Raw genomic sequence first — 21860 nt, forward strand, 5'->3', positions numbered from 1 at the left:
GGCTTGCCTCCTAGTTAAATACAAATTTTGCTTTATCGTTATTTACTAACGGGAAGCTGAGACCCAGCTTCACTTTTTTCTTTTTAGAAATATTTAGCTACCATATTAGAAACCCTGATCTGGAAACTTCCATAACTTTATCCTTGAGCCATCAGGAATGGAACCATAGCAAAAGAGACCATATTGGACAGTTTAAGCCTCCACTTCAGCACAGCTATCCTCTACTAACTATGAGAGAGAGCTGAAAACACAAGCGTTTTAACAAGATAGGTTATAAAAACTATACAAGTAGAAGCCAAAAATAAAGGGCTTTGAAAAAAATTCAGCAAACAGTATCTTGTGTTGACCCAGGGGAAGTATTTTTCACTCACCTCTATAATTTAAGGACAATTATTGTCCTCAGTACTCAGCCTGATTAAGGGGTTCTCCAAAGGAATGAGAAGAGAGAAAAGAATCTTCTCCCAAACCACACAGACAATCCCTTTGGCTACTGTTGCAGTAGCACTTATGGCAGGTGCACCATCCCCCATTCAACTCAGCACACAATATTGCACACCTTCTGCACAGTTCCCCAAAGTCATGCTCCGTCTTTCCCCACAACTGAATTACACCAGCTCCACTTATCCAGGGTCATCCAAGGAAAGGGAGGATTTGTGCGTAAGTCCATAAATCTACTCTGCTTTGTGTTCTGTAGTGATCAACACAATAGATTAGAAATATAATGCAAATAACATAGTTTGAAGAATTAATGTAAAAAGTATCATCATACATTACCCTATGGATTAATCTTTATATTAATGAGCTATGAGCTCAATGAACTGTCTGAGAAAACACTGACTAAAATACTACAAAACTTAACTTCTTAGATCATACTGTATGGTAAATATTCGTAAGTGAATTATATAATCAGCTAATATTTTACCTAAGATTTCAAGAACTGCAGATAAATACTGCACATGCCTTAATTTTTAAAATTTCACTTATCTTTTATGAATAATTCCATCGCTGTTTTTAATTTCTAAAATAAAGTAAAATCTGTTTTAAACTACAGTTTCCTCAATTGCCAAGATATAATCGTTACTCTTTAAACTTACGTGTATGGTATATGCCCAAATCAAGTACATATGTAGTAATCAAGCTGCTTATGGAAGTGTAAAGTGTTATGACTTACGATTACATCTTTTCTGCACAAATCTCAGCTTGCAGGCAGTCCGATATGTTGAAAGTCTGATAACATCAAAATTCTGAGCCCCTATAAATCAAAATGAAAAAACCCTATTTACTTTTCAACCTTTTTTCTTTAACATTCAGTTCACATGGTAAAATATTTCCCTCTAGTACATGATTGCCTGGCACTAGTTAATCAAATCTAAACCTTTGTCATTTTTCAACTGTGAACTCCTCAAGGTATAAAAATTTAGTACGTGCGATGCTTAAGAAATGTAAGAAAAAACACATTATAAACTGATGCAAATTTGGGATAGCTGTATTATTTCCAACTGGCAAATTCATATGTATATTATGAAAGTAAGCCTAAGTGACTAATAGTAGAGACTTTCTACTGCCACAAACACTTACTTGTTCATGCCACTTTTGAAAGTTTTGAGATTAAAGTAATTTGACTACAATACGAGGCAACAGATATATATATTTTTAAATTAATTAGTTTGTTTTGTCTCTGAAGCTGGCACAATTGGAAAAAATGGTTACTTGGTACCTGTATAGCAACTGTTCTTCCAGACGGATTGTCCATATATACATTCCACTGTCGGTGTATGTGCACCCAGTACACTTGAGTCAGCACGGGTGCAATGATGAGGAGAAGGACAGGGGACCCAGTCTCCCCCTGCACATTGGCCCCTGACCGCAGGTAGGTGTCATAACAGCAGAGCCCCTTTCCCACTGGCATAATGGAGAGGTGGCCAGGCCAACTCAAAGTGGCATTGCAACCCTGTGTGCCTTATCGCCCATTCTCGCATTTGCAGTCCTTCTGACTCCCATGGGCACCAGGCACCCCAACCCCCAGTCTCCAGGAGGGTGGGAGAATTGGATCCAGGATTTTGGTGCCTACTGGGGAAGTGGAGACAGGAGGATGGAGTCTGGATCTCCCAGAACTGCCTGGCTCCTGGTGGAGCTCTCCATCCTGGCCACCTTTCTGGATAAAAGCCATGGGCTGGCTGTGGGATGGGGAGATTGCAGGGACGGGTGCAGGAGGACAGCTTGGAGTTGGGTGTGGGGCAATGTTGGGGAAAAGAATACAGGGCTGGATGTGCAGAGGGAGAGTGTGGGTCTGGGTGCAAAGGCAGCATGAGATAGCTCAGGACTGGGCATAGGGGACAACCGTCAGAGAGCTCAAGGCTGGGTGTGCGGATAGAGGGGGTTGGGAAGGGATCAGAGTATGCAGCACTAGGAGCAGGGCAACAGAGAGAACTCTGGGACCCCTCCTTCAGAAAATTCTGGTTCTGCCAGAAATTTTTGGTAGCAGCACTGTTGGAGCAGTGCACATGCCCTGCGCCTGTCATGTCTGTAATGGAGAGCTTAAAGGGTGGGACTACCTCAGCCCCTTCATACCAGAAGCTTGGTCACAACTCAAGCAGTGGAGTACGAGGGAGGCTGTGGAATATATATGTGCACAACACATTTTCAAGAACAGTTACTGTACAGATATGCACAATCAAGTTGCAGTGGATTTAGGTTGGATATTAGGAAAAACTTCTTCACTAGGAGGGTGGTGAAGCACTGGAATGCGTTACCTAGGGAGGTGGTGGAATCTCCTTCCTTAGAAGTTTTTAAGGTCAGGCTTGACAAAGCCCTGGCTGGGATGATTTAATTGGGGATTGGTCCTGCTTTGAGCAGGGGGTTGGACTAGATGACCTCCTGAGGTCCCTTCCAACCCTGATATTCTATGATTCTATGAATCATTTGAAGGAGGAAAAAGTGTTATATACTAGCAGTTCTTATTTCAGGTGGTGGAGTCTACTGGAACAAAGACTATAAAACTGATTCACCGAAGTCTACAACCAACCTGGGATACCTGAGTAACAGTGCAGTGTCTCAAAAAGGTATGTACTGATGACCATGTAAGCAGCTTTGCAAACATCCAGGATGGGCACTTTACTGAGAAAGTAGCGTAAGTAGCTTGAAACCTGGTAGAATGGGCATTTTACTATCACGGGAGTTGTTAGATAAATCATAACAGGTCCTTATACAAAATAAAATCCACTGAGATTCGTTGAGCAGAGCTGCCTTCCCTTTCATTCTTTTGCATAAGTCATGCTCCAAATTGTCTCATACTACTGATATAAAAGGACAGAGCTCTACAAACATCCAGAGAATGAAGCCTCTCCTCATCACTGTGTGAATGTTGTTTCAGGAGGAAAAATTGGCAAGCTGATAGATTGGTTTTAGTGAAAATCCAAAATGATTTTCAACACACTTTGAATGCAGCCTCAAAGAGACTTGTGGAGAATCATGTCAGGTGGATCCGCCATAAGAGCCTGCAACTCAAACTCTCCAGGCAGATATTATCACCATCAAAGAATCACTATTTTCGCCAATAGGTGGAAGAGAGAACAGGAAGCCATTGGCTCAAAAGGGGGGCCGATAAGCCACAAGAGGAGAACATTGAGATCCAATGCGGAACTGGATCCCAAATAAGTGGATAAACTTTGATAAGCTCTTTGAGAAACATGACTACCATGGAATGTGAAAAAACCAAGGTATCCTGTATCAGTGGGTGGATAACTGATATGGAGGCTAATGGAACTCAAAAACTCAGGACTCTTAGTCCATCCTATTTGAAAACATCATAAACTTAAGCCTGAGTAGAAGAGAGCTGATAGGTCACAGCCCAGGCACAGAAACTTTTCGATTTAGTGAGGTAGGTCGATCTCATAGATTTTTGTCTTCTGCTGATCAGGATATTCTGGACTTGCTGATAGCACAATCTTTCCAAGCAGTTTAACCAATGACAATCCACAGCAGGAGGTGTAGTGTGTGGGTCGCAATGCAGAACTCTGCTCCGATCTTGAGACTGCAGATCCTTGATCAAAAGAAGCATTCCTGGGGGTTGAATGGAGGGTCCCTGGAGATCAGTGTCCCAGAAGCCCCAGTTTGGCTGAGGCAACATCAGGATAATTGTGTTATGGTCCTGCTTCAGTTCCTGTAAAACTTTGGAAATTAATGAAACTGGAGGAAAAACATATGGAAATACCTCTGTCCAGGAGAAATGCATCTGTAAGCAAACCTGGACTTAGACTCAACAGAACCGCATGCATTTCTTGTTTAAGCTCATCATGAAAAGGCCCATGGAGGGTGAATCCCCACCCATGAAACATATCATTTGCCGTTTTGAGAGGCTACTTGTGACAGTGAGTTAAGTTTCTGCTCAGGCAATCTGCTAGAGTGTTCCTCACACCTGGTAGGTGAGACATCCTCGATGTGATGATGTTGCAGATGCAGAAATTCCAGATCAATTACTGTCACACTGAACTGATCTGGCTCCACCCCGCTTGTTCAGGTAAAACAGCAATTGTGTTATCTGTTAATACCTGCAATGTGAAACCTTTGATAGAAAGAAGGAATGTCTTGCATGCCCAAAGTATGGCTCAACTCCAAAATGTTTATGCAGAGGGAAGCTTCTTGTGGCTTCCAGAGAGCCTCAGTTTGTATCTCACCTGCATGAACATCCCACCCCTTAATCAAGGAATCCATTATGAAGGTCATCGTTGGTGCTGGAGCAGAAAAGAAGATTGGAGAGCTTATCCAGGTTCATCCACCAATCAAGGGAGAAGAGCACTCATGCAGGTACATCGATCAATATGCCCAGCTGATGCCTGATTAGTAGCAGCAACTGAGGTAAAGTCTTCCATGTTAAGTCATGTAAATCACAGTGCCATACATCCCAAAAGATGTAGGTAGAAGCAAACTGACAATATTGGCTCAGCTTTTATCATAAACTTATGAAGAAATCTAGTCAGAAAGTGGTCTCAAGGTAAGTATGCCATCTCTGTGGTGAAATCAAAGACAGCTCGCACAAATTCGATCCTTTGAACTAGTATCAATGTTAATTTTTCTGCATTTATTTTCACTCCCAACTGTACGAACAATGACTGGATTTGAAGAATATTGTTCTAAGCCTGATCTCTGCATTGACTGCGGATGAGCCAATGTTCCAGGTAAGGAAAAATCTGGATCCCTGAATGTCTTTGGCAGTGGCGGCTACCGACCTAACATTTGGTAAATACCAATGGGGCAGAAGACAGAACAAAAGGGAGTAAGGGTCTACTGGTTGTAAATGACTCACATTACAAATCTCAGGTGTTTCCTGTAGCTCAGATGAATTGTCACATGGAAATAAGCATCCTGCAAAGTGAAGGCAATGTACAATTCTTCAGGGAAGGAATGATAGAAAGCAGGGAGACAATCCTGAACTTTATCTTTTCGATGAAGGTATTCAACTTTCTCAAATCCAGGACAGACCTCAGATCACCTCTCTGCTTGGGAATGAGGAAGTATTAGGAGTAGAACTGCTTTCCCATGTTGTAGAGGGGGTGGGGCGGTACCTCTTCTATGGGAGGAAACAATACCACCTGAAGTAATGCAGTCTCATGAGAGGGATCCCTGAATATGGATCAGTAAGGTTGGTGGAGGTAAGGCAATGACTGGAATTCCAGAGCGTAATCTATCTCCACAGTACCCAGAATCAATTTGTTTCTCATTATGGAGTTCCACGTACTGAGGAAAAGGGATGGCAATCCCCAAAGGGAGGGGAAGGATCTAGGAAATCCCAAAGAAGCCACGTGCTGTCACAGTTCATGGCAATTGAACCTGTATTCCCCCTCTGTGGCCCACAAAGGGCACTCATACTCTAGGCTCCCAGCTTCTGAGCTATCACTTCTCTTCGGAAGGGACCCACATCTCTTCCTCTCCTGACCAAGATTTTTTCCAGAAGCCCAATTCCCTGCCCATGCTGGGAACAGGCCAGCGTCCACACTTTTCTTTCTCTCCTTAAGCCATGGACAAGATAATTGCCAGCAGTTATGTTAGCACACAGCCTTTATAAGCAAGTACATTTATTCTTAAGGTGAAAGCATTACAGAGAAAACATTAAAAAAAATAACCTACACACATGCTCATAAGCTTTCCAGAGATCACTCCTGAACTGCAACAATGGGTCTGGCAGTAGTCAGTTCTTCAAATCCCACCAAAAGGTCTTTCTGTGCTTACAAGGTCATATCACCTTTGGCTCAGAACCAGCCCAACCATGACTACTTCAGTCTTTCCCTTAGAGACCTTGGACCTTTGATCTTCAGATTCTGGGAACAGGTAATGAGCAGACAATGGTAGTCTCCTCAGGGAGTAGCTTCTGGGTTTTTGTATAAGCTTTTGCAAAAGACTGGGTTTTCGCATAACTGAAGTGGGAAATTTGCATTCACCTCCCCCTAGAGAGGTTACATACAATCACAGTCAAAATAATACATAAGCCATTAATTTAATACAATGGAACCCAAACATAGTTACTACAACTCCTGAAAGCATCTGTTTCCTTAGGAGGGTAAAGGACTTAAAACATCACTTCTTTGAAACTGGAGTATAAAATCCTATGAGGCAGAGAATAGCCTTGGAGTTTTTCAGAGTTTTCATGGCAACTTCAGGTTTTTCTGCAAACAGGCTATAACTTTGAAAAGGCAAGGTCTTTATTGTTGTCTGCAATTCCTTAAGTATCCCTGAGACCTGGAGCAACGATGATAGCTGCATAGAAATCCAGTTAGCAATAGACCAGGAAGCTGTATCTGCAGAGTCTACAGCAGCGCGCATGGACGTTTTTGCTGTCAATCATCCTTCTGCCACAATGGCTTTGAATTAATATCTGTACTCTTCAAGCAACTTTTCTTCAAATTTGCCTAGGGAATCCCTATTAATAAAAAAATATTTTTATAACAGTGCCTGTTAATTGGATAGTCACATTTATAGACTGTCTGTAGAGTAAGACTTTCTTCCAAACAAGTCCAGTCTTTTTTTTTTTTAAGCTTTGTCCTTAGGCACTGATTTGGCCTGGCATTGTTTAGTTTCCTCATTGGCCACAGACACAACCAGGAAACCCAGCACCGGCTATATAAAAAAAACTGTTTGAACCCCTGTTTAAGGTAGCAGAGAAGCTGGGGTTTACCAGAATATTTTGTCTGGATCCAAGAGCACTTCAGAACTACAGTCTGGAGAGTATCCAGGAACTTACGTAAATAGGCTTGCACAACTTTCACTTAAACTCCCAGGGTTGACGCTGCTCTCATCAGCTCCTGGAAAGTCTTGTAATCCTCTGTAATGGAGGAAGACATTTCTGGAGCAATTGCTTAAACTGGTGAAGAAGAAGAGATGTGAGTGGGAGGTTCAAAAATATCCTCCATTTCTTCCTTCTCTGATGGATCCAGGCAAGACACCTGGCTCAGTACAGGAGGACGCAGGGTTTCTTTTGTGACAGGAACAGGCACAGGTGAAGGAGACTTGGGTCTGGAATGGGTGGCAGATACCAACCTTGTGTGATGATGAACACATCAGTGGATCGAATATAAGCAGGGTGCATACTGTGGAGACTAAAGTACTGTATTGGGGTGCCCCATGGAAGGCAAATCTGTAGACACGTGCCTTTCGTGTCATAGGCATGTGTTCAAGAAGAATGTCGCTCAAAAGCTGGCCAAGATGACCATCAAGATCTGAAGGGATCGGTCTGGGGAACCCTACTCACCAGATTCAGAGTCCGAAGAAATATAGCAGTCCTCCTGGACCAGAAGTGCAGTACTAGAGTAGGTATCAAAGAAGGCCCAGTTAGGGTGTGAGGCCCCCAGAGAAGTATGCAGCAGTACTATGGTCAGCACCAGTGCAGGAGCCAGCACTGAGGTTGGCATCATTGTTGGCACTGCAGCAATAGACCCAGCTTCTCTGGGTCTGGAGAAGTGACGAGTCCAGGAGCAATGGGTACAGCTGGTCCTTGACTGCAATGAACACCTGTGGCATGGAAAGCACCGAAATAGATGGAAGCACCTCTACAGATATTGAACAGAAAATCACTAACAAAGTAGGTACCAGTCTCAACAGCATCACGGGTGTCACTACCAAACTTGACAGCACCGGAGGATAGCATTTCTTGTGCTCTGGTCTCAATTCAGTGCTGCAGAAGTATCTGTGATGTTCGTCCTTGTGCAAAGACTAGGAGCCCATCTCAGATCTAACTCAGTCTTTTTCCAGTGATCTCTTACGGACCTTTGAAAAAGGTCCTGGAGAAGCAAAACAGCATCTCATTTTCACCATGAGCTTTGAATGCTCTTTTGAGATGCAACTAAAGGAGCACTTTTTGTAGAGAAGTACTCAAGCTCTATCAAGAAGCAGTAAACAGGGTCAGAGTAGGCCTGAATCACCTTTCCAACAGGAGTTCTCTGGATTTCTTAGTTAAGATAAGGACCTACGTATTGAACATTTGTCCGTGGCCCAAACAAACAAACATCGCCCATTGTTAGAAGGCAACATATCTCTGCAGGAGTCCTGCTGTTTAAAGCCTGGAGACTTCTGCATATTTACAGCAGTGCAAATTCCAGGAAGGCATTAAAATAAGAGATCCTTCTAAGGGATAAAGTACCACTAAGCTAACACTAATGAACTATTTACAATAAGAATTTAACCACAATAGCTAGCTAGAAAGAAACTATATCTCCAAGAGACACAGGGAGCTCTGATTCTCACCACAGGCCGTGAGAAGGAACCGCGAGGGAGTCATAGCAGCCCCACCCTTTATGCCGTCAACTGCAAGCACAAGGACACATAAGGCACATGCAACTACTCCAACAGTATTGCATGGGCAGCTGTCAGGAGCGTAGGTCCCTCCACTGCCCTGGGTGGAGGACCTGGAGGGGGGTGGGGACATGGGCAGGGGGCTACTTTTGCCCCCCCAAGCCGTCGGGGGAACAACAGGCTCCCCTGCCCTGCTCCAGCTTTCATCTTGGCCAGGGGCAGGGCGTTCAGGGGAAGAGGAGGGGCGGGAGCAGGCCCTTGGGAGGAATGGGAGGGGTGTCAGAGCCAAGAGGGAGCAGGGCCTCAGAGGACCCCTCACTTTTTGGAAGGCTCCGATGCCCTCGCCCAGAAGGAGCAGGGAGGCCAAGGCTAAGACAAGTCTATTTAGAGGCTTGAGGGGAATGCCAAGAGTAGTTTTTGTTATTTTTAAATCTACTTGTCTAAGCTCTACAAATGTTTGCCCTGTAGTGCCTCCTGCTGACCTACTGTAGTGCTGCAGGTACTGCATTCCTCAGTAGTCCTGTAAATGGTGGCCGCCCCAGACAACGCTCCCTTGGGGCCTTGCATGCCTCTACAGGCACACAGCCCTCAGGCTTCAAGAATAAAAACATAAGAACAGCCATACTGGGTCAGACCAAAGGTCCATCTAGCCCAGTGTCCTGTCTTCCAACAGTGGCCAATGCCAGTTGCTTCAGAGGGGGAAAAAACTGCTGATACTTTGAGTTTTTGGCTAGTTATTCTTCAGATTCTTTTTTGGCCTTCCTAATTATATTTTTACACTTCATTTGCCAGAGTTTATGCTCCTTTTTATTTTCCTCATTAGGATTTAACTTCCACTTTTTAAAGGACGCCTTGAAATGCTTCTTTTACTTTGTTGTTTAACGACAGTGGCATTTTTTTTTGGTCCTCTTACTCTGTTTTTTTAATTTGGGGTACACATCACACAAACCCAGAGTCTTTAAATAATATTCCCTTCTCCTGGGGTCCAAATTATTTAGTTCAAACAGCTTCTCCTAAAAACATCTCCTCTTTAAGTTCAGGTGTCTTCCCAGCCCTCCTTCTTGGGATGAGGGGATTTCAGTCCTGGCCTGTAGTCTTGGAGAGGCTAACAGGTAGCAGTCATCCTGCTGCTGCTTGGAGCTCCTCTCTTTTAATGGAGCTTCCTTCTCCAGGAGCACCTCCCTGCAACTGAGGCATTATGGTCTTATCTGACCAGGTGCTCATCATTCAGTTAACAGCCTAGACGGACTCACTGTCCTTGAATTAGCTCATCACAAGTATGGAACATAAGCACATAAGAATGGTCATACCAAAGGTACATCTGCATGCCGTATTCAAGATGTCAGCATACCATGGATTTATATAGAGGCAATAAAATATTTTCGGTCTTATTATCTATCCCCTTCTTAATGATTCCCAACATTCGGTTAGCTTTTTTGATTGCCGCTGCACATTGAGTGGATGTTTTCGGAGAACTAACCACGACTCCAAGATCTCTTTCTTGAGTGGTAACGGCTAATTCAAACCCCATCATTTTATACGTATAGTTGGGATTATGTTTTCCAGTCTACATTACTTTGCATTTATCAACACTGAATTTCATCTGCCATTTTGCTGCCCAGTCACCCATTTTGTGAGATCCCTTTGTAGCTCTTCACAGTCTGCTTTGGACGTATGTCTTATGGGTCCAGATTCCCCTTCAAGGGGCCAGCTCTTTGTTTTGAAGACACTGCTTCTGTATCACTACATATTGTTACTGTTCACAAGCTCCCAAAAGAGAATTTTGGCAGGGTCCAAGCTCAGTTGGATCTGCTAGGAGGTAATAGTTGGAATCGGGGAGGTGTAACTCACAGACCCAGATAGCAGTTGGATTGTGAGATCCCACCCCAAAGAGGAGTGGAGGCATAGGCCTGCCATTTGGAAGGAGGGAACTCTGTAGACTGGAAAACAGTTTCAGAAGGGCAGTCTACCCAGGAACCATGGTATCTTGGACCCAATGTCTTTTCTCCAGTACCTATAGTCTAACTCTCTGAGATTCCAGCTATAGTACTGTGTATTTGAAGGGTCACATCTAGTGAGCCACTCTGTAGTCTGAGTACTCTGGCCACTAATCCCGTCTCTACTGCAACAACTTTTAACATTTCAAAAACCGTATGCCCTCACACTTCTCCCAAACATGGATTAGGCAAAAGAGAGGATTTATAAATTATGCTGAAGACCTGGACAGGTCTTACGTAGGTCTGAAGCAGGAGAAGTTTCAGATAAGACAGCATGTGAATCACAAAGGCTACAAACATTCATACTTCCCATCAGAGAAGTAGGATTCTAAGCTACAGTGATACAGCATCCAATTCTAGTTCTGGCGGTTCATGTGATCTCAGAACTTAAATCTGCCAATGAACTGAACTAAATACTTCTATTCACAGACTTCTTAAAATACCTGCATTTACCTCATCTTCATTTGGAAGAAGACAACTGTTTTGTCGCAGGTCCCTCTCTTTTAATATTTAGGACCTCCAACAGTTGACACTTTTAAAGTCACCTCAGTGAAGATGAGACTAATGAGCGAAGTAAAATGCCTCAAACTGCTTCACTATCCAGAACATTATAAGAACACCACACTCATCAGGACACAGTAAATATAAATAACCAGGATGAGACTACTGTGAACTAGAGAAAAAGCATTTTTGGTGCTGGGTCTTAGGTTGTAACTCACCATGTTAAGGGAGATCAGAACAGATCCTAGTTTGTCTTCAGTACTTGACATAAAGCCCACCTTCTCAGGAAGGCCAAACCACCACCACCAAAACAGAGGTTGCTTCTATTTAAGAAATGTCTAGATACAAGTGACAACCCTAAAAGTTGAGAACAGAACCTACTTATTTGCAATATTATAAACCTTTAAGAAGTTGTGATAGATGCAAGTATATAATAAAATAAAATAATAATAATAATTTATATTTGGGCAGAATTGGAGACCCCTTGTGCTAGGCATTGCACAAAAAGATGAAAAGGTCTAGTTTATGACAGAACACAAAATTTGAATGTGAAACAGGCAGTAATGAGGAGGGAGAACCAGAGTACTGTTTCTTTTGACAGCTATGATGGGTTTTGGTTTTTAGTTTTAGTAGATTTCTGCCTGTTTTTTATCCCATTAAGACTTCTAACTATATCTCAACAGTATGAGGAAGGTTTAACCATAGGTACTGAAAATTTCCCCTCTTCTAGATGGAAGAGATCCCAGTTACACTGGAGATTACATTTCAAACTATGGACCACCAATGCAGTTGCACTTCACTAGTTTAGCACAAATATCAGTCTGAATGCAGTTTGTGGAAAACAAGGACAAAGCCTAAGGGCATTCAGCTACAAAACAAGCTTAATTTGACAAGAGAAGATTACTTACTTTGTGAGGTAACTGGGGGTGTTACTGATGGGTGTCCCAGTGGGTGCTCTACTTGAGGTGTCGGTGCATCCTGGCACCGGGCACTTATGGTAGCAGTGTCTAAGCTGGTCACACGTGCACAGTAGTGCAAGTTGGTGCCGCGTCTAGCAGGAATATGACCCGAGCCCTCCAGTTCCTTCTCTACCGCAGAGTCCGAGCAGAGAACTCCAAAGTATGGGGGAAGAAGGTGGGTACAGGTGTACTCACCAGGGGACATATCTCGAAGAACCTCAGTTACTGCACAAGGTGAGTAACCATCTCCTCCTCTTTGAGTGCTGTCCTTGTGGGTGCTCCACTTCAGGTGACTGTAGAACAGTGCCCCGGGAAGGCAGGAGGGACTTCGGATTCATTTGGGTCATATAGGTAAGTATGGTTAGACCAACTATGGAGTCAGCCCTGGAGTCTTGAGTGATTGCATAGTGCTCAGTGAATGTGTGGACAGAGGCCCAAGTGGCCACCCTACAAATCTCTAATATCAGAACATTGTTAAGGAACGCTATCGAGGTAGAAACAGGTCGTGTGGAATGCGCTCCGATATGCATAGGAGGATTCGTGTTCTGAATACAATAGCACTGTTGAATGAACGCGGAGATCCATTTAGACAATCTCTGAGTAGACATTGCACAGCCTCTCAAACACTTGGTAGTAGAAATTAAAAGTCTAGAAGATTCCTGGAAAGGTTTGGTCCTTTCCAGGTAAAATGCTAATGCTTGTCTGATGTCCAATGTGTGCAAGACGGTCTCTGTTGGAGTCTTGTGAAGCCTGGGATAGAATATAGGAAAATGGATTGGTTGGTTCATATGAAAGGATGATGTTACCTTTGGTATAAATTTTTGGATTGGGTGTAGCGGGACCTTGTCTTTGAAGAATATTGTGTAGGGAGGATCGGCCATGAGCGCCCCGATCTCACTCACCCATCTGGTGGAAGTAATGGTGACCAGAAGTACCACTTTCATGGATAAATGCAGCAGGGAACAGGTGACTAAGGGTTCAAATGGTAGTCCAGTGTGGCATTTCAACACCTGATTGAGATCACAGGCTGGGGTAGGTTGGCAAACTTCTGGGTAAACGTTCTGGAGACCCATGAGGAAGTGTTTAGTAATTGAGTGTGCAAAGATCAAGTTCCCGTCAATCTCATGATGGAATGCAGTAATAGTTGTGAGAGGAACTTTGAGCTCGTTGCTAAATCCGAGCCTTTCAGCTCCAGCAGGTATTCTAACACTAATGGTAGTGGTGCTGTGGAGGCCATCAAGTGTTTTTCTTAACACCAGGAGGAGAATCTCTTCCATTTTTGAAGGTAAGTATTTCGTGTGGACCTGTATTTAGTAATATGTGTTTAACTTGTTCCGAACAGGTTAGTTCGCCATGATGGAACCATGTAGGAGCCACAACTGTAGATGGAGTTTCTCCGGATTTGGGTGAAGAGTGTGACCATTGTTCTGAGACAGCAGGTCCGGACAACGAGGGAGAACTTGAGAGGCTCATATCACCATGTGCATCAGGTAAGGGTACCACGCTTATCTGGACCATGTCGGGACTATGAGGATAACCTTGGCCTTTGGTCTATTCGTATCTGGTGTATCACATGTGATATAATTGGAATTGGTGGGAAAGCGTACATGAGTTGTGAATCTCATGTGATGAGAAAGGCATCCCCCAGTGACCGGAGCCCCATCCCCGCTCTCGAGTGCAACATAGCACATTTGCTGTTCATTGAGGATGTAAACAAGTCGATGAGGGGAGTGCCCCACCGGCAAAAAATGGAGAGCAAAACTCTCCCATTCATTTCCCATTCGTGCTCTCAAAAGAAGTACCTGCTTAGCATGTCGGCCATCGCGATCTGAGAGCCCAGAAGGCAGGAGGCCGAAATGTTTATGTTGCGGTGCATGCACCAGTCCCAGAGTTTCATGGCTTCGGTGCATAGTGAGTGAGGTCAAGCACCCCTTTGTCAATTAATGTAAAACATGCAGACAATGTTGTTGGTTACGATGCGAATGGATTCATTCTTCATGTGCGGTAGGAAGTGTCTGCAGGCATTGCGGACCGCGCATAGTTCTAGGAGATTGATGAGAAACTGAGTCTGCAGGAGATCATTTGCCTTGAACCATGCGCAGGTGCATATGGGTTCCCTAGCCTATCAACAAGGCATTCGTCGTGATTACTATTGATGGGGGTTCCTATTGGAACAGGATACCCATGCATACATTTTCTGGTATGTATGCATGTGTCATTTTTGTATTCAAAGTTATGCATACATTTTCTTTGCAGAAACGTCTGCACCCTCTTCCTCAGTCTTTTAGAGGAAGGCATGTATCTGTCATGGAGTCACCGAGCGATGCTCTGGAACTACTCCATACGAAGCCAGTCAGGAATCTGGGGAAGCCGCCTCTCCCCAGGGCAAGAGGCTTACACAACTTCGACCTTCCTGGGACTGACCTTGGAGCATTCAGCATCCCCATCCACACAGTGCACTTTCCACAGCGAGTCTGCACAGGCAGGGCTCCTGGGGAAGGGGGTCCTGCACCCCAATTCCGCAGTCAGACGTCACTCTCAGCCAGCCAGTAAAACAGAAGGTTTATTAGACAACAGGAACATGGTCTAAAACAGAAATTGTAGGTACAGAGAACAGGACCCCTCAGTTAGGTCCGTCTTGAGGGGCAGGGAGGCCAGAGCCCAATCTGAGCCCCACTCCATTTCCCCGGCCAGCTCCAAACTGAAACTCTCCAGCCCCTCCTCTCCTTTGTCTCTTTCCCGGGCCAGGAGGCCACCTGATCTCTTTGTTCTCCAACACCTTCAGTTGGCCCCTTTGCAGAGGAGGGGCCCAGGCCATCAGTTGCCAGGAGACAGGGTGTCGGCCATTCTTTGTGCAGACACCATCACGCTGGCCCCCTAGGGCTCTGCCACAATCACACACCCTTATCCCACCACCTGGATACTTAACTGCATAGGGGAAACTGAGGCACCCACACAGTATTCAGAGAAAACATAAGAACATTCCCACTTTGTCACAGTATCATTTTCAAGTGGAGATCTCAGTTACACTGGGTCTCGCTTTCAGATTAGTGCAGTGAGCGCATTCTGTGGGATATGTGTTTCCCCAAGACATCAGACACACAAACAGTGTCTGTCTGAAACGGACATTGCTTCGTAGCAAGAGCCGCATCGCATAAAGCCTGGGGAGCCAGGCATCTCTGACAGTTAACCGACCCTGGTGTGGAGAGGGTAAACTGAGAAAGCAAACTTTTTTTTTTCCTTAAAACTATCACCAACACTAGCTATAACTTTTAAAAGGCTAACTATTTAAACTGATATGTTTTTTTAAAGGTTTGGTGAGAGTAACGAGCACTGCCCCTGAGCTCCATCTTCAGCCAAGGACAACTGGGAAGGAACTGGAGGGCTCGGGTTATGCGCACGCTAGGCCCAGCACCAACGGCACCGCGAGATGCTTATGGCGCATGCACAGCCCGCACAGAGACTGCTATCATAAATCTCCAATCGATGGTGCCAGGATGTACCAACACCTGAAGTGGAGTACCAACAGGGACAGCACTCGAAGAACTATGAATCATAGGTTAGAAGGGACCGCAAGGGTCATCAAGTCTAACCCTCTGTCAAGATGCAGGATTTATTGAGTCTAAATCACCCAAGACAGATGGCTATCCAACCTCCTTTTGAAAACTTCCAGTAAAAAAAGCTTCCCTGACCTCCCTGTCACAGGGCGCACCACTCACTGCTGGACTGGCGCCTCCTTCTGGTGTTCTGGGGATTAGCTCAAGGTTCATACCCCCCATTCGCAATTTGCACACTGTCACTGTCTCTGCTGTCCACCTGTGGCCCCTCTCGCAGCCTCTTTGTGGCTGAGCCCTCCGGCCATGTCACGGTCTGTGTTCCCTCCCTTCCAAGGGAGGTTTAGCTCAACAGTCTTAGGCAGTCTTGCCACTCACTGCCTCAGTGCCACTCACCCAGTGGCTGGTAAGGAAACCTGGGCCAGCCCAGGGACGCTCAATCAGCAGTCTGCACTTTCTCTTTCTGACGTCACTGCTCTATCCCTGGGCTGCTTCCTACTACAGGTTCCCCTTTTCTTCCTAGGCCTACCAATTCCCTAAGGCCTCCTCCCTCTTCCCAGGGAGTGACTGAGGTTTGCAGCCTCCACTCACTCCTCCCTTTCTCCTGGGAGTGTCTTCCTTTTCCCAGCAGCCTCGTTTCCTTTCAGCTCCTCATCTTTATATGCCCTGCCTATTCCTGCGCAGCTGAGCCTCCATAATCAGCTGCCTAGTGGGCTAATTGGCCCATCTGGCCTGCTTTAAACCCTTCAGGGTGAGTCACCCCATCACACTCCCAAAGCAGTCTGTTCCATTTTCTGACTGTTCTTACAGTTAGGAAGTTTTTCCTGAGATTTAATCTAAACGAAGTCTGACCACTCGTCAGGAAATACTGCAAACCCTTCCCACTTCGATAGAACTTGTCCACTATACATTATGGTTACTTACCCTGAAGTAAGTATGGTTCTTCAAGATGTAAGTCAGTGTGGATTCCACTGTAGGTTTGCACGAGCCTTGTGCACGTAAGGGCAGAATTTCTTTAACAGTAGTGCCTGCTGGGACTACGCATGCAACCGGCGTCAGTCTGGCGCAAAGAAGGGTCACTCCAAACAGAAAAATAGAGGCTTCAGACAGAGCTCAGTGTCCTCTGATAAGGACTGAATGCAAATCTTCCAGAGATAAATCACCATATGGACGCCATCAAGGACTGGGGAGAAGGAGTGTCCTGCTGTGCAAAAGTCCCTGCCGGCACAGATTGCACCTCTGGCTCCTCAGCGTCCATGCCAAACATGGGAACCTCTATTTTACCTCAGTCTTTTCTTGGCTTGGTATTTCAGGCTGCCTGTGATGGTAGGATGGTCTCAGTGGCTTCAACTGGGGTTGAGGATGGTACAGCTTGAAGGAACAGTGTAAATCCCCAGAGAATAAAGGGTGGCCTTTGAGTCTTTCAGCAAGTGTAGAGCACCATATAGCTAAGTCCTCAATCATGGCCTGTACCTCTCTCAGGAAACCTGATGCTTGAAGACAACACTTTGCACATTGTCATCATGGTGGCCACAGACTTTGCAGCAATGTATAAGCCATCTATCTCAACCTGTAAAGACATCTTTTCAATCCTCTGAATAGCTTTCAGACAGGCTCCTGTTGGACCTGCTAGGTGACAGCTGGCACCCACAAATGTGTAACTCAAAGTTGGAGAGTGACTGGATTGCCAGCTGATTGATGTTGGGGTCATCTTCAATGCCAAGTCCTTTCCAGGTGCCATCTTCTCTCAGCTGGTCTTCGGTGTTGCTTGTCTGCTGTATGGGGTTTGGATTAAGCTGACTTGGCCACTAGCAGGATCTTGGAGCTCATCCTTAGGATCCAAGGATGATGAGATATTCATGATTTGTTCCAGAAGGTGGCATTTCAGCCTCACATCTTGCAACTCCAACATCATAGTGGAGAATTTCAGGCACACTGAGCATCTGCTCAGTAAGTGGTATTCTCCTGGACATAAGAGGCACCCATTGTATCTATTTTTAAGGCTATTAGTCTATCATAGCATGCACAGGGCCCAAAGCCTGAAGGTTCAGTCCACCACTTTAAGGAGCCTTGTCCAAAGAACAGGTTTCAGAGTAACAGCCGTGTTAGTCTGTATTTGCAAAAAGAAAAGGAGTACTTGTGGCACCTTAGAGACTAACCAATTTATTTGAGCATGAGCTTTCGTGAGCTACAGCTCACTTCATCAGATGCATACCATGCATACCATGCATGGACTTTTGCACAGCATACCATGCATCTGATGAAGTGAGCTGTAGCTCACGAAAGCTCATGCTCAAATAAATTGGTTAGTCTCTAAGGTGCCACAAGTACTCCTTTTCTTTGTCCAAAGAAGTGTGTGGGGGAAGGTCATCTATTAGTACTCTGTCCAGATGGGTCAAAGTCAAAGTGGTTGAACAATCAATGTAATCAGAAGAGTTCTGAAGATATTTAGAGGATTTATCAGAAGATTTAGCTATAGCCAAGAGCTAGTGGATTAGACTCACCAGGTTCTGCCTTGCTGCCACAGGCAGTAAGAGGGAACTGTGGGAACCTTCAGCTCTTTACGCCCTTGTACAGAACCTCAAGGCGGCAAAGGGCACATGCACAACCCCCATGGACATTCCTGAAGGACACACACCCCTATAATGAGATCCATACTGACATCTTCAAAGAGCCATTAGAATTACATTCACACCACATCCCACCAAGTCCACTCCCTGAACAAAAACTTCTCTCTCACAAGCAGAGATTTTTAATAATCCAAAAAGGGATAAAAGTCAGTAACTCCAAGAAATCCCCTAGGGACTTCGATATACTGGCAAACTATTTTACATTTCTTTCAACCCAGAACGTCTTTGCAGACATGAGGTGCAGTACAACATTGCCATTCATTCCTGTCAATGGCTTGTTCCTCCATTAAATCCAGCCTGGTCACATCCCTGCATTCGATGTCCTACTATCTAGTCAGTGGTCGGCCTCCAGGTCAAACTGACCTTGTTTGTGCTTACATTGTTTTCTTTGGCATCCTATCATGTTTGTCTTCTGCAGTGACCCCACGATCATACTCTTCATTTTTTTTGAAGAGCTTATCTCCACTGTGTCCAGCCTTCTGATGTCTGTTTCCCTTAATACAGCTGCTTCCAGATTACAGAATAATAGTTAACACACTGGTTTGATAAATTTTCACCTTGGTACCAAATTTAATGTTTTTATCAGTCCATAATTTCATTAATTTTTGTGTAGCACTTGCAGCTAAGGCACATCTCCTTTTAACCTCATCTCCATCAGCACTTATCAAGCTTCTTAAGTTCACAAAATTCTACTTGTTCTGTGACTTCACAGAGGCTACACTTCAAAACCTCATCTATTATCCCTTTTCCAAGATGTAACTATTTTGTCTTCTTGGCATTTATTGTAAGTCCAAGTTGACTACAGGAATTTTCCACGGTAGCAAAGAGTATCATCATAAATTTAAACACATCTGTCAGTTATGTGTCATCTATATACACTAAGAATCTTAAATATAGATCATCCAATGTTATGCCATCCAACTTGCCTAATGTATTAGTGTCCAGTTTAAGAACAGGATGAAAAGTGATGGCTATTCCATGCCACTTTGTCTTATACCAAACTTTGACTTGAAACAATTGTTTAACTTCCCACCAATTCTGACAGCACTGCAAGAGTCTTTTTACACAGCTTTTATAATTCCAACTATCTTACCTGGAACACCATATGATTTTGCTACTTTCAATAATGCTTCCCTCCAAATCAAATCCCCTCATGTTGGGATACTACAACATAGAGAAAAGGAGTAATTGTGGCACCTTAGAGACTAACAAATTTATTTGAACATAAGCTTTCGTGAGCTGCAGCTCACTTCATCAGATGCATGTAGTGGAAAATACAGTGGGGAGATTTTATATACACAGAGAACATTAAACAATGCATGTTACCATATAGACTGTAACAAGAGTGATCAGGTAAGGTGAGCTATTACCAGCAGGAGAGTGCGGGGGCGGGGAGAACCTTTTGTAGTGATAATCAAGGTGGGCCATTTCCAGCAGTTGACAAGAACGTGTGAGGAATGGGGCGGGGGGGGGGGGTTTGAAATAAACATGGGGAAATAGTTTTACTTTGTGTAATGACACATCCACTCCCAGTCTTTATTCAAGCCTAAGTTAATTGTATCCAGTTTTTTGTTGGATCTTTTCGAGTAGGGTGATCTCCTTCTTGGAGATGGGCAATGACGGCCCGGTGATTGGCGGTCTCGGACCTCTGATCTTTCCCGAGCCATCGGAGATGGTCAGGGCCAGTCCCAGTGTTCTTGCCAGGTGGCATGTGCCTCAGAGGGTCTGCGCCAATCCACCAGAGAGGAACGCCTCGAGTCCCTCGATTGGTACCCCCGATGCAGGGACCAAAGAGGGCTCCGCCTCTCTAGTCCTGAGGAGTGACAGCTTCGGGTGGGCAAGCAATGGCAGGACGCCCCTCTCGATGGAGAACGGTGCCACTGAGTCGGGGACACGTGCATAGGTCCCAATGCGGGTTTTCCCGGAGACTAGGGTACCACTGGAGCCAGTGTGGGTGGCACCGGGAGCATCAGGATCTCCTGAGCTGCTTGAAGGGCTTCAATGGCACCTGAAGCTGGCCAGGGCCTCCACCCCTATCTGGAGTCGCAGGTTAAGTATGGGATGGGCTGCACCGCTCGACTTGAGCTGGGGCCCGACTTCCCGAAGGAGGCGTTGAGCTGCCCGACCCGAGTCTTGGCTCACTCCCAGCCCTCTCCTTTCCCTTGCAGGAGGTAGGAGATCTTCCCCTTGGTCTTTTTTGGCTTCCCGACCGGAGCTGTGGAGGGAGACTGGTGCCGGCTCATGTACGGTGACGGCGGAGCATTGCGCACGGAGGCCACGGTGCTTGGTGCGGAGTTGGACTGCTGCTCCAGTACCGGAGTAACGATTCCGTTAGGAGTGCTTTAAGATGGATATCGTGCTTCTTCTTCTTCATCCTAGTTTGAAGGACTTGCAGATACAACACTTGTTGCTTATGTTCCACTCGCCTAAGCACCTTAGGCAGCTGGTACGTGGATCACTGATGGGCACAGGCCGTTTGCAGCAACTGCAGGGCTTAAAGCCTGGGGACCAGGGTATGCCCTGTCCCCCGGCTGAGTCCCATTCGGGACTACGAGAACTTCAACAACTACTACTAAGGGTAACTAGCTGTAACAACAACTATCTACAACTATACTACAAGTTCTACAGTGTTTGTACGAACAGAGAATGAGACAACGCTAGCCGAAGCAGCAGATGCTCCAGCACAGTCACTGGCAGAAAGAAGGAACTGAAGGTGGGGGGAACCGGTGACACCCCTTATACCGTGGCATGTGTGCACCGCTCCAGAGGGCACCAGAGCCGGTCCCCTACAGATACTGTTGAGGGAAAAACTTTCGGCACCGGTGTACGTGGCAAGCACACACCAAATATGAAATGGACATGAGCAAGTTCTCAAAGAAAAAAGTGTGTGATTGTGTAAATTAAAGAATACCATATACATATGTAAAAAGGAGGAAGAACTAGGGATGCATAAGAACTTTAACTCTGGCTGAGTTTCCTGACTTGAGTGTTTCCCTTAGAAACTGATAACACTAAGGTTGCAAGTACTGAAACTATAAATGTAGAATGTTCCATAAATCCACTCTCTTTGGAGTAAAAAATAGTTACATTGTTGTAGTTCCTTTAAAAACGCTGTAGCACTGTCGTGGAGTTACTATTTACTGAGTACATCCTTGTGGCCACATGTTTTGTAGGTACCCCACCTCTGTTAACCCCACTCTTGCAGGCCCCTTAAGAACTCCAGGCAGCATTTCATGTGGCTAGCAGCACCCCCACACAGGGCTGGTTTAATAACAGAAGTGGTTCAAGCAATCCTCACAGTCCACAAAATAAAACCCAGAACCGTAAGAGTTTATACCTAGTCCTGGTTCTTCTGCTACACATGGAACTCTTCCTCTGTCCCAGTCTGGCATCCTTCTGGCAGCCGCAGCCTGGCAGCTTCCAAACCCCTGCATA

General features: G+C 45.1%; 1 protein-coding gene across 19 annotated transcripts in view; it reads right to left on the minus strand.

Moving 5' to 3' along the window:
* DTNB (dystrobrevin beta) overlaps positions 1-21860 on the minus strand; it is a 375219-nt gene that overhangs the window by 332918 nt on the left and 20441 nt on the right. For 9 of the 19 annotated variants that reach the window (XM_077812275.1, XM_077812274.1, XM_077812271.1 and 6 more), the window contains exons 3-4: positions 1172-1252; positions 557-688 (exon numbers count right to left, since the gene is read on the minus strand). Coding sequence is in view for 6 of the 19 variants with exons in the window: in XM_077812270.1 (XP_077668396.1) it covers positions 1172-1252 (81 nt within the window). In the remaining 13 variants the exon portion in view is untranslated. Of the gene's footprint in view, positions 1-556; positions 689-1171; positions 1253-19518; positions 19562-21860 lie in introns of those variants that run through there. The other 10 variants (XM_077812270.1, XM_077812266.1, XM_077812264.1 and 7 more) reach the window with 3 other exon arrangements.

This window comes from Eretmochelys imbricata, chromosome 3, assembly GCF_965152235.1.
Source record: "Eretmochelys imbricata isolate rEreImb1 chromosome 3, rEreImb1.hap1, whole genome shotgun sequence".
NCBI lineage: Eukaryota > Metazoa > Chordata > Testudines > Cheloniidae > Eretmochelys > Eretmochelys imbricata.